General features: G+C 51.3%; 1 protein-coding gene across 2 annotated transcripts in view; it reads right to left on the bottom strand.

Annotated features, from left to right (window-relative positions):
- XPR1 (xenotropic and polytropic retrovirus receptor 1) overlaps positions 1 to 11,117 on the bottom strand; it is a 126,176-nt gene extending 115,059 nt beyond the window's left edge. The window contains exon 1 of one of the 2 annotated variants that reach the window (XM_068951813.1): positions 7,811 to 11,117. In XM_068951813.1, the coding sequence (XP_068807914.1) occupies positions 7,811 to 7,915 (105 nt within the window). In that variant the 5' untranslated portion in view covers positions 7,916 to 11,117. Of the gene's footprint in view, positions 1 to 7,011; positions 7,315 to 7,810 lie in introns of those variants that run through there. The other variant, XM_068951814.1, reaches the window with a different exon arrangement.
- Between the last annotated feature and the right edge of the window lie 1,547 nt (positions 11,118 to 12,664).

Below are 12,664 nucleotides of genomic sequence, written 5' to 3'. Positions count from 1 at the left end.
GCAAGCAAAAAAAATGAAAAAAAAGAAAAATTTTGATCAATGGCTGAAGAATTTTAATTATGATTTTGGAAACAGAAGCAATTAGGAAAGGCCTATTACCTACTGCAAGAGTAATTTAAATTAAATGCACCACATCACTTGATAAAGACAGACATCTTAACGCTGACAGACAGACAGACACCATGAACATGAGTGTGCTTTACACATCACTGCTCCAAGAACTGGATTTTATTTCCCAACTTTTGAACTCGTGGAAATCTAAACCACAAAAGTCATCTAGTCACCTTTCTGGTCTTTGAAGCTTCCCGTCTCTTCTGTCCATTACCCAACCTATTCTAGACTTCTGTAATCCTACATCTCTGCATTCACTATGTTGCCCTCACCCCAAACCCTCTCAGGTCAAAACGTCACAACTTAATTAGCAAATACCGTCAAGGAAAAAAAACACAAGTTCAGCAATTAGAAAATCAACACTGTTGAAATATGGTGGTTATGATCTTGTTAAGTAAATATAAGGTCTAAAGGACATGTCTATTTATCACAGGATATCATAGATGGCAAGCTAAACAGGCAGTTCAGACATCTCTCAAAGGACTGATTCCCGAGTCCATGGAGGTCTCAAAGGTCACTTGCATAACTGTTTTCCTAACTAAGCCACTGCTGAATGATCTTCATTCCAGTGACACAGTTCTCTCCTACCCTCCGTTTTTGTTTTAAATTCCTCCTGAACACTGGCCATTTCAATCCTTTTCCTTCCATGACTCACTAGCAGCACATGGCCTGGTTCCATATATCAAGTGGTCAAAAAACCCTCCTCCTTTTTCACCCTGCTCATCATCCTCGCCCATCTGTAACTTTTTCCATGAACCACAACCACCACACAACATAAGAGAAACAAACTTGAAATGGCAGGCAACTGGAAGCCAAAGCAGTAAGAAAACGTTTCTCCCCTTAACCTACTAAGAGTTAAACTAGCAGTGTGTCTCCTATCCCCAGGTTTATGACTCATTTAAAAAAAGACCACAACACTGAAGGTCCTGCATTAAACAACTTTGAAAGCTGAAGGTATCAGTTGTCATGCAGACATCTCCCTCATGCAGACTGTGATATATTACAATCTGGCAGCTGCACGGCAGCAGATACTGTTACTTACTCACCTGACCTATATAAGTAAACCAATGACCTGAAAGTGAAAGGCTTAGTGCTTCTTAACACCTAAAGTATTTAGTCCCCTAGATGACAGAATTTTAGAAGTGATTCTTTCCAAAAGTTATCCATCCCTGTCACCTTCTAATGTGCAAGAATTACTCTGTCTGCCCTCAGAAACTAGACCAAAAAGGGGTTTTTTTTCCCTTTTTTCTTATTTTAAATTGTGTTACTGATAGCAACTAGCCCCTGCACTAAGCTCCCATAAACGCACATTAGACAAGAGAAAAGCAAAGAGAAAACACGCCCAGAAATGCAACTGTCAAGCCACCAAAATGGACAAATTCAAGGGCAAAAAACTTAAAATGTTAGAACAAAACAGTTGTTTAAGCTGTCTAGCTTTCAAACTGCTCATGCTCTTTTAAGCTTGTCCGCTAACACCCAGAAGGACAAATAGTGAAATAGCACAACAGATTTGTGTCAGGAGGTGGCAAGCTTGGGTGTGAACTGCCTATCATGAAGCACAGTTTGAAGAGCAGAATTGGCCACATCCCAGCAGCTGAAAGACTGTTTCTGGAAAAGAGACTCCAAAGACAAGCAGACTATACAAACTACCAGTTTCATCTTCCCAACCTATTTCTTGCTGTAAGGTCTGGTCTCATAAGGAAATGGTTTTTTAAAACTCAGCAACCTGTTTCCTTATTCAAAAGGCAGAGGTGCTTAAAACCTGAAGTCTCTTTAAAAGGGAATGGAAGTCACGCGCTTGTGCATTTTGCTCACTCTTCCCATGAAGTTTGAACCTGTGATGTCTCTAACTCTCCTCCTTCCCCAAGCCTTGCAATTTCAAAAGAATTCAGCAGCCCCTCCCCCCTTTCTTAAGATTATCTGCAGTTTTAAAGTTTTTCTCTAGAACGTCTCACAAAATTTGGTCACTAGTTCTCAGCCTTTTTTGCTGTAACAGAACATGCAGCAATGAGACAAAGACAAGGAAATACATGCAAAAAGACTACAGGCTGATGAGATTGAGATGACTAAAGAGACTTCTGCCTCCAGATAAACAGATTCAGACCAGATTTGCCAGATGGCAATTTTGTTTCGCTTACTGTAAAACTCAACCGAGTTTCCATCAGACTGATACGCGCACATGCACTTACACTTGGAAGCCTACACAGACAGAGCTAAGCTCTCCTCTTCCCACTACAAGTACTCCAGAGATGCACATAGCAGCAAAGGAAACTTGCATCATGTTTGGATAAACAGAGGACGAGCAATTCAACACTGCTACTGCACCTAAAAACGCATATTAAATGCAGTGAAGTATGTTTTTAGGAAAAAAAGCATCAGTTGAAATTCATCTAAGAGTTACCTTAGTTTGTTCAACACTGACTTCTTTAAAAAGAGAAGTCTATTGTCTGATAAAAAAATGGGATTTTGTTTCTTTAGATTTTTTTTCCTTTTAAAACACCAAAGGGAATGAAGAGTAAATGAATTGTTTCAAAACACAGTTTTAAGACAAAAAGCGCACTAAAGCAGAGCTCCCCTGGAACGAGCATTTAACTGACTGGGAAAAGGCTACTAACTTGATAGAAGATATGCTGTTAGATAACCTGAAACAGGGTAATCAAATCTTTTTCAATGCCACGGGCCACCTGCCAGGTTTGGGGCACATCCATGGTCACTGTCTGGTTGCATGCTGAGAGCCTCCCCCCACCACATTGTGGATGCAGAAGCTCCTGGAGCTGCAAGCCCAGGTGCACACCCAAGGCATCCCACACCTGACATCTTTGCACATGCTCCCAGGGACTGCTGCTCCCTTCCCTGTTGGGCTTTATGCAGAGAAGAGTAACGGTCAGCTTGCAGGCCACCAACTACACTGCTCTATCCTAAGCAATAAAACCAAAAGCAGTTTCTGACGGTTCTTCAGTTACTGAAATTTGAAGCGTTACTTCTAACAAGTAGGAAAAGTTTTCTGATGACAATCATGAAATCACGACTAAAGTTTTAAACGGCTTTGACGTCGCCACATTTAATATTTACTTATCAAGCATGTTCACAAATTAAGCATTTCTCAGGACACTGTTTTAAATTGTTAATCATATCCAGGGAGTAGCCTAAGAAAGATATGCAGAATTTTAATGGTAAAAATGCCATTTTATTTTGAGATTACATACTATGTTATTGCTGTAGATGCTCACATAAAGCCCTCCTTACCATTTGCACTGACTGAGGTTTCAAGAAACATCAGTTCCGAATGGACTTTGTGTAGAACACGTGAAGTATAAAATCCTGCTTTTATGCAATCTTTCAGAATGAAAAGTCAAATTAAATCAATCGTGGCTTTTTTTTTTTTTTTTTTTTTTTAAAAACTCCAACCTTATGTGGATTCAGTCATGGCAAATGGTTTGTGAAACGCTGAATGTAACAGCACAGTATACCTCTTCTCCCCCGCCCCCCATTACAAGCCAAATGCTCTTTCTCAAAATGCAAACATACTGCAATGCTTTTGCTGAAGGAAAGAAAATAAGAACCCAGCCTGTAACTATCAAAGTATATCTTCATATCTCCTGTTTAAAGAAAAAGAATGAACTCATACCTGTCTAAAGCCCTTCCAGTGGCCAAGTACCTGCCTTAATTCTGGGCAACTTCCATAGTTCCTAAAAGCAGTTACAATACTTAACCAGATTGTTGTTTGGGAGAAAGGTCATGTTAACAGTAAGAACTTTGAGAACTGTAAATTGTTAAGGAGCATCTGAAAGCGATACTAAATGTTTAGGTATTCAACACCAATCAGTCTCATTCTTCCTTCTTCCTGACCTAATCGGTAACGGATTACATCTTCCTTCCAGTTTTACTAGGAATTTATGCAAGAGAAAAAGCTCCTTACAGCCACACTAGCTGTGCAGCTGTTCAAAGCAGAGACATCATCCAGTTAGGATAACTTCTGAGATCCTAGGTCTTAGAAGACTTGGAGGCTGTATAACCGCATGAAAAAGTCACCTGTTCTCCAGCAAAAATAACTGCAAATATCACAGTAGAAAAATAAGATAATTACATATGAGCTTTATGACACAGTATGACTTAGAGAAAGCAAGTTCTATTCCATTGTATAGTCCTTTCATTATCACCATGGATTTCACATGGTAAGTCCCTGGAAACAGGAATGATCTCTTCTGAGTTAAAAACCTACCCTGCAAAAAACTTGTTCTGAAGCAGTGTTTGTGTTTCAATCAAAAAGACAAAAAGTATAAGCAGTAAGGTGAAAAGAATAATATAATGCCATGAAAGAGCAAGTAATTTTTAAAAATTTTGTACACGGTATGTGCTGTAAGAAATATTTTGCACGAGTAATGACCTTATGTTTGCTAATCAACAACTTGGTATTTTTCTTGACAAAAGCAGAAGGTTGTGCGCTCTTTCTGGTCTCAAGTCTAATCAACAAGTAAACCAAGTCAGCACCGCCCTCTTATGCTCTGCACCCACCGGACCACCAGTTACTGAATAATAAATGCCAGACTATTCCATTACTGGAATATGCATGAGCAGGCGGTTGACTCACATTCAGCCTGCTACGACAGGAATAACAGAAGGAGTCTTGAGACTTATTACTAAAAAAAAAAAAAAAGAGGGTGGGGTTTTTATTTTAATTCCTTCTAAGTTCAGCTATCTATCCAAGGAGATAAAAAAAATCTTTTAAATCTTAAAAAAAAAAAAATTTAAATCATGTCTAGAAAGAGTAACAACTATAAGGAAGACCCTACTGAAAATTTATCTTTATTTTTGCTTTGGAGAGGAAATGACACCCAATAACGCTATCCTAGTTAAAACATCTGAAAACCAAGAGACACGTTAACCTCCTATAACAAGAATGGTAGCCTACAAGCAACAGAGCTCTTCACACATTAGTCAGAGCTATCATAGCTCACTGGGTCTCCTCCACCTTCCCTCTGTAGCTCTGTAGGTCAGAAAATAAAATATACGGAGCCAAATCTTCTGCACTTCTGCCATCTATTTCCTTTTCCATTCCCCTCTAAACCCACTTCCAAATCTTCATTTTGGAAAATACGTTTCCATTTCCAAGAACAGAAAACAAGTCTGAGAACCCTTCTACAGATAGCTATCAGAGACACGATGCAGAAATAATCTGGCAGGTTATGTTATTAAGACAACGGATTTCCTCCTTCACAAATTCTGAAGCATTGTTTGGTCATCTAATTCTCTGAATTACTTAAGGAGCATGCAATATTGTTCTAAAATCAAATTTGACTGCTATTGTTATGTAAACATCCATTCATTTGCAGTCAGGTAGCAGAAAAGAAAACAAAGGTCTAGACAAAAGCGCAGGTGTAAAATTTTCTTTTTAAGTTAATAACAAAGTGAGTGAAAATAAATATGACTTTCCTTGCAAGGGCAGATGTCTTTTAATAAGTATATTAGAAATAAGTTACTGTTATGGCCCTAAAAGAGAGGACACAGGCCTTCAAGAGGTAACAAACGTTGAATGGTTTTTGACTGGCTCAGCCAGTCAACAAGTTTTGCTGATCACCAATGTCCTATAATCAGCTTTCAGTTGTCTGCCTTTAACGATCACTTGTGGAAGACACTGACATCACGGGCAGCGATCCCTGTCACTGCTAGCCCTAAAACGAAAAATGGCTTTACTACAAATAATCGCCTCCTTGAGCTTCACCCAGTTAAACTGAAATGTTACAACGAGCAGCGCTATGATAAACTTCAAATTTAGCAACCAGTGTGACCTTTAGAAAGCCAGTATAATAAGAACCGAAAAGCTGTATTCTACAAATAATCCGTGATGAATGCAGGAGAACTTGGTGTTGCCTGTGTTCATAAAAAGCCCTAATTCAAGCGGCTCACCTGAAATCAAGTATGAAATACTGAGATGCAAAGCCTCACTAGCCTTTAAAAAATAATAATAAGAGACAATCGATGCGAGGTTTACCGCCCTGCCTGGGGTCACTAAGGAAAGGCGCTGGAATCGCTCGGCCCTTCAGGAGCAGCGGGCGACGTTTGCAGCAGCGGAGGAGTCCGAGCGGCTTGAGGCAGCTGCGCTACCCGGCCAGCTCGCTCACCAGCGGCCGCCCTCGGGCGCCGCGCAAGGGGCACGGAGCTGCCAGCCCCCCTCGGCCTCCCCGCGCGGAGAACTGGCGGTGGTGCTGAAAGGCGACCGACTGCTCGCACGAAGCTGCAAACAGCCGCCGCCGCCGGGCTGCCGGCAGGGGCCACGCAGCGCGCCCAGGAGCGGGGAAGCGCCGCGCAGCGCCGCGCTGCAATGCCGCGGGCTTCGCGCTGCGTTCGCACCGCACGCGAGCAGCGCAGAAGCGCCGAGTCCCAGCCTCTCCGGCGCGCCGGCTCTCGCACACAACGTAACATCACCGGTTTCCCGGAGAAATCTCCTAGAAGACTTTTTTTTTTTTTTTTTTTTAAATATCTCATCTCTCTCCCAAGCTTCTGACCTTACTACCGCCCCAGGAGGTTACAGGCAAAAAAAAGAAAAACAAATAAAAGAATTAACCCCCCGCCCTGCTTTTCCCCCGAGCTGTCCCCAGCTCTTCGGGATGGCGAGAGCTTCAACCTCTTTGCCCAGATGGACGAACAGATCGACTTCGCCGCGTCCCCCCACCGAGGGGGCAAGCGGACGACGGCAGGATGCTGCACAACGCTGCCGGACGCGGAACCGGCCCCGCACGCCGCCTCACGCGCCGGGACGCCGCTGTTTTCCTTAGCGTCGCTCCCGCAGCCGCCCCCGCCGCTCCCCAACGGCCGCGCCGGCCACGGCAACGGGCGGCCGGGGCCGGGCTCGCGGCAACGCTCCGCCGCCCCGCGGCTGCCGAGCGGGGGGGGCCCTACCTCGTACTGGATGTACTGCTTCCGCCACTCGGGGGTGATGTGCGCGGCGAGGTGCTCGGCGAACTTCATCCTGCCGCCGCCGCCGGGCCGCCGGGGCCGCGCTCGCTCAGCGCCCGCGGAGCCGCCTCAGCGGCACCTCGCTGCCAAGGGGCCGCCGCCGCCGGTCGTGGGGAGGGGAGGGGAAGGGGGGGGAAGGCGGCCGCCGCCGCACATGGGCCCCCTCCGCCCGCCCCGCCACTCCTCAGCCCGCCTCGGGGCTCCTCAGCGCCGCCCCGCCGCCCGCTGCGGCCCCGCTGCGGCCCCGCCCGCGCTCGCCGCCGCCACCGCCGCCTCTGCCGCCGCCGCCGCCATCTTCCTCACCCCGCTTCCCCCCCCCCCTCCGCCTCCCCTCCGTCAGCCGGCCGCCCAGCCAACCGGCTGCCGGCAAGACGTCATCGCCATAGCAACCTCCTCCGCCGCCGCCGCCCCCCTCCTCCGCCGCAGTGCCGGGCGGGCAGGCGGGGCTTGCGGGCACGTCAGGCGGCAAGCCGCGCCCCCGAGGGGGCGGGGCGGGGGCGGGGCCGTGCCTCAGCCCCGCCCCCAGCCTGGGGGCGGGCGGGGGTCCGCGCGGGGGCGGGGGGGGAGGGTCCGTCCCGGCCTGCCCGGACCCCCCAGCTTGTCCCCGTCCCCCTCAGACGGCGGCAGCGCTGCTGCGCGGCCGCATGGCCGCCCGGCGTGCCCAAAAATCACAGCTCGCCCTCTCTGTTTCGATTATTTACCACCCACCCACCCACAAACGTCACCCGTGGCGAATTTATACCTCCTTCCCGGTCCCCGGTGCAAGACGTCGAGTTGCCTCAGGCCAAGCGCCATAAAGCACGCCCCGGGCGGCAGGCCGGAGAGCGTTCGGCTTCATCGGTTTCATTCTTTTTTTATTCGGTTTTCGGTCCGGCCTCGCCTCGCTCAAGCGAATACGTCCTCGTCCCCGAGGCGCTCGCGACTCCCGCCAGCAGCACGGGCACCTCCTTCCCGCCGGGGCGCCCAGGTTATAGGGGACCTCCCCCCTGCCGGCGCCTCACCTGCCTCCCAGGCTGCTCCCGCGCTCAATTAAGGGCGGCGAGGCTGGGCTGAGCTTTGAGCGAAAGGCTCCTTCGAAAGGCACCAGTTACCGAGGCGCTGCTGAGCGCACCTCGACCGTCTGTGCCGGGCGGTGTTAAACAACCCATGTCCTAGAGCGTGACTACATTTTGCACGAGGACGTGCAGGCACGCGCTTCCTCTTCCGCTTTCTTTTCGGACTTTTGCCGGCAGCCAGCTGGTGTTTTTCCCCTTCTCCCCGTTCCTCTTTCTTGCTGCACCGCGACCGGCTCTGCGCTCCTTCGGGTTTTCGGCCCGGCCCCGGAGCAAGCGGCGGCAGCCCCGGCACAGCTCTAATTTGGCTCCTGCGCGCATCAGCTCCCGGCGGACCGGGCTGCCCGCCCGGCCGGTGGTTGGCAGGGGACCGGGACCCGGCGCTGGGCTGCAGCTGTTGAGCCGGAGATTTGATCCCCTCCGGCAGCCGGGCGAGAAGCGGGTCTGGGTGGAGACGCGGCGCCTCGGCGGCGGATGCGATGGGCAGCCCCGCCGGGCTTCTCCTCCCTGCGGACGGCAGTCCCCGGGGGCCTCCCTTGCCTGCCGTGGGGAGGGAGAGGGTGCCCTCGCCCCCCACCCCGGGCGTCCGCTTGGGGCTGCTCCCTTGGGATGGGACGGGGACAAGTGGGGCAGGGAGAGCGGGGGGCGCTTGGGAGGGGCGAGACGGGGCGGGGGGGAGAGAAGGGCATGGAGGGGTATCGGCCAGGGAAAAGGGTGAGAACGAGGAAGAAGGGGAAGAGTAGAAGAAAACGCAGGAAGGATGAGAAAGAATTTAGGGAGGAGGAAAATTAGGCCACAAAAAGCCGGGGGTGGAAGGAAAAGAGAGAAAGGACACCGCAAAGAAAAAGGGAGATTTCTCCGAAAGTTACGTAAAACACACAGAGCCTGTTGCCTTTCACAAGCCATCGCCTTCGCCCCACGCGGTCGCAAAGGCGCTGTCCGGGGGCGCCGGGCTCAGCCCCCTCGCTGGAGCGGGGTAAGGCACGGCGGGGCTACCAGCAAGCCCACCCGCCCAGAGGCGCCGCTGCCCTTTAAAGCACGGATATCCCGAGGATCTGGAGCAATCGGTGCTGTGTTATAACGCAGAAGGTCAGGTCTCTCCCTTTGCACGGCTCAGGCGACGCAAAGCCTCCCGGAAACCGCTTTGTGCTCGGCCTCGGGCATCTCCGGCGCCTATGGAGGGCTGCATATTGGCGGGGCGTACGTCGTCCTCTCCTGCCCGGGTTGCACGCGGTCCGACGGCTCTTCGGCGGTGCTCTGCCCATCGTCTCCCCTCGCCCAGGGCTCGCTGGGTCTGGAAAGAAACAAATGCTCCTGTTCCAGCCGAAAGCCCAGGGGCTCTTTGCATTTCAGCTTTACTCCGCGCCGTGTTGCACGGCTACGCAGAGCAAAACTCACACTGACTTTAGCCTGAGCACGCGCCGACCGTCAGCGCACAGAGCTCACTTGCTGCAGTGATTTCGCGGGATGCTACTGTCAGCGGCCCAGGGACCTCTGATTTGTGAGCGCTCTTGCTTGCTCTGAGATTTACCCAGCAGCAAGAGCGGAACGTGCGGCAGCGACGTCCGAGCTCGCTGACACCATCTTTTAATTACGTTTGCAGAAAACCATTTAATGAATAGAGCTTTAGCGCCCTTCATCAGAAGCTTCACACTCAGCGACCTCCCCAGTACTGACCTTAAGGGAGAGCTAACCACTATGTCACAGCTTGACTAACATTTAACAGGTCACCAGCTTTTGATGCGTTACCGTCGCAAACTTGTACCAGATGAAATCACTTCGCGCCTGACTCGGCTGCCGCTCCGAGCAGCACCGAGTTCAGCGGGAGCAGGCGTGAGAGGTGGGCCTCCGCAGTTTCGACCCTTTGAACCTAGTAGAGCTTCCAGAGATAACCTGCTACATGGGGAACAAGAACAGATTCTGAAATAAATATTCTCTTTAATATTTACTGGGTGCATTGTATGAGATCCGTACCGCACCTTGTGATGCGTGGCACGTGAGTATCTTGTGCGACTATGGCCTGCAAATTCAGCAACGGAAAATAATTTGTGATCTTCCCTTCCCTTTGTCCCTTGGATATTTCTCTACCCCAACGTAAAGCAGGTAGGAAATGCTATTTATTCCTATTATACTAGCACAGGCGACGACAGCAGAGGTAGAAGAGAGGCTGGGATCGTTCTTACCAACCCTCACCATGTTCTGTAGCAACAGGTCAGTTTGCTTAAATATCTGATTGGCCTAAATCTGCCTCCCGTGTCAGATGTGCTTTGGGAGCACGCTTGGCCGAGGAACAATGTTTTTTGCTGCTCCGCTGGGACTAGGGGCTTTCCTAGTCTTCTAAACATTTCAAACCTTCCAGCTCCGCACATCTAGCGACTAAGGGAAGGAAGTAAACACGAGGGGAGGAGGAGCGCTAAATAAAAGAGGAAGGGCCACGCGCTCAGGCCTCCGCTCTCTTCTGCCTGGAGCTGGGGTCTGGATGGCAGGAGACATCCCTGCTGAGGATGGACACAGATCGCAGCTCCCGACGCCTCGTGTCCAGAGCACGTCCACCTCTGGGCCTAGACCTTGCTGCCCCTCGCAGAGGGCAGGACGCTCTGCGGCTCCGCTCTGCACCCGGGAGAAGGTCGGACTGCGGCGGAGCCGGGTGTCAAAGGGAGACTAGGGCTCCCTTCGCGCTGCTGGGCAAACCCAGCCTTTGCTGTAAAGCAGAGCAGCTTCAGAGCTGCTAAGCTCTGCCTCCCCTCTCCCGCTTCCCAGCGGCGTTAAGTCATGCTGTTGTGACTGTACGGCACGAAGGGCCTTTGCTCGGCCCAGGCGCCCACGTTCCTCTGATCCTTCTCTCTCTCTTTCCCAGGAACTGATTTGCGCTGTGATTTTCTCCCATGCTGTTTTAGCTAGGAGAAAATACAAGAAACAACATTATTTGCATTTTTAAACCGAGCAAGAAGAATTTAGGAGTGGGCTTTCTGCCAGCGCAGTCTGGCACTTGCTTTGTTGAGAGCGTATAGAATAATTTATAAATAGCATCTTTAAAAAAATAATTGCATTTTTAAAGATCCTGCTTTGCTGGGGAGAAACAGTCTTCAGAAGAGGCTTTAGAGAAACAGTCTTTCAGAGGGGAAATTTTCCTTAACGGCATTGACAAAATCAGGAAGAAGAAGGTTCTGCAAAGCAGGAGACAACGCACAACACCCACAGACAACTATTCCTAGGCCCTTCTTCTGAACAAAGCAGCCGGCCTCCTCCCCGGGCATCCGACCTTTAAAGCCACCTGGCTGTTTAAAGGGTTGGTTTGTCTCAGGAGGGGACATTTCGAATGGGCCGTTGCTCACACCTCCTTCCTTCGAAACCAGCAGGTCAAAAGCAGGGGGAGCCGCGAAGATGTTGCGGCAAACTCATCTCCCCGCCACCAAAACCTCATTGGGGGCTCATTGGGGGGGGGGGGGGGGCGGAAAAAAAAAGAGGCTGACGCTGGGAGGACGTGAGCACCGGCTATTTTCTCCGGCAGGAGCGCCAGCAACGTGCCCCCGGCCTCAGGCCTAACGAAAGGTACGGCGAAGCCGCGGCCTCCCGCGAAGCCCTGGCTTGCAGAAACGGGCTGGCGAGGCAGGGGAGCGGCGGAAAACGGCTATTTTCTGCCTCGCAGGGAAGAAGCGGCCGTGCCGAGGCAATCACTTCTCGTTCTGGCGGGGGAGCGGGTGCTTCGCTGCCGCAGCTGGGGAGGGAGGGGAGATAAATGAACGCGGAAACGAAAGCAGGGCAGTGGCGAGCTTGGCGCGGAGCGACGCAGGGATTTAGCAAATCGCACCAGGAGACACAGCGCTGCCTGGGAGCATCGGCAGAGAGGCAGCCCGGGCCTCCCGGTGCGCGCGCGCCGCGGGGCCCGCCGGAGGCGCGTTCGCCGCTCCCGTTAGGTGCTTTTATCGCTACCGTTCTGGAGAAACGCGATCGGTATATCAGATTTCCTAGAGACAGCTGTGCAAAACGCACAAATCCTCCGGCAGCCTGAGCTGGAGCTATTGATTTGCCGTGCGTTCTCCCGCCCGCCACGGGTGGGGACGGGTGGAGGACGAGGGAGCGATTACGAGCATCAGAAACCAGAGGGTTTTCCAGTGCCCGGGGCGCAGGCAACGCACACGGTCAGATCAGGAGCGGTGCAGCCTAATTCGCTGCGGTCCGTTGCAACGTTTGTACGCTCGGGCAACCTGCCTGCAGCGGTATCTCCATGCCAAGAGAAGCGGTGGTTACCGGGCAGTGATAACGCACTTCCTGGGCCTGATTCCCCTGGCAGGGGGGTCAGCACGGATCTCGCCTCTTCCAAGCGCTCCGCAAGGAGCCAGGAGCCAGGAGCCATAACCTCGGACGGCTCTCCCCAGCTGGGTAGGATGACGGCTTTGTCCCCATTTCGGAGGGCCACCACGCGTCGAGAGCCAAGGGGACGCCTCTGACCGCAGGTGTGCCCCGTTTCACGTGGTCTGAATGCGACCCATCGAGGCTCGAGCTGGCTGCCGAGGTGGATTTAGGACTCGGCTCCCAACAGC

The sequence above is a fragment of the Struthio camelus genome, chromosome 8 (assembly GCF_040807025.1).
Source record: "Struthio camelus isolate bStrCam1 chromosome 8, bStrCam1.hap1, whole genome shotgun sequence".
NCBI lineage: Eukaryota > Metazoa > Chordata > Aves > Struthioniformes > Struthionidae > Struthio > Struthio camelus.
Note: the sequence above shows the minus strand (reverse complement) of the source record. Positions and strands in the feature narration are given on the sequence as shown.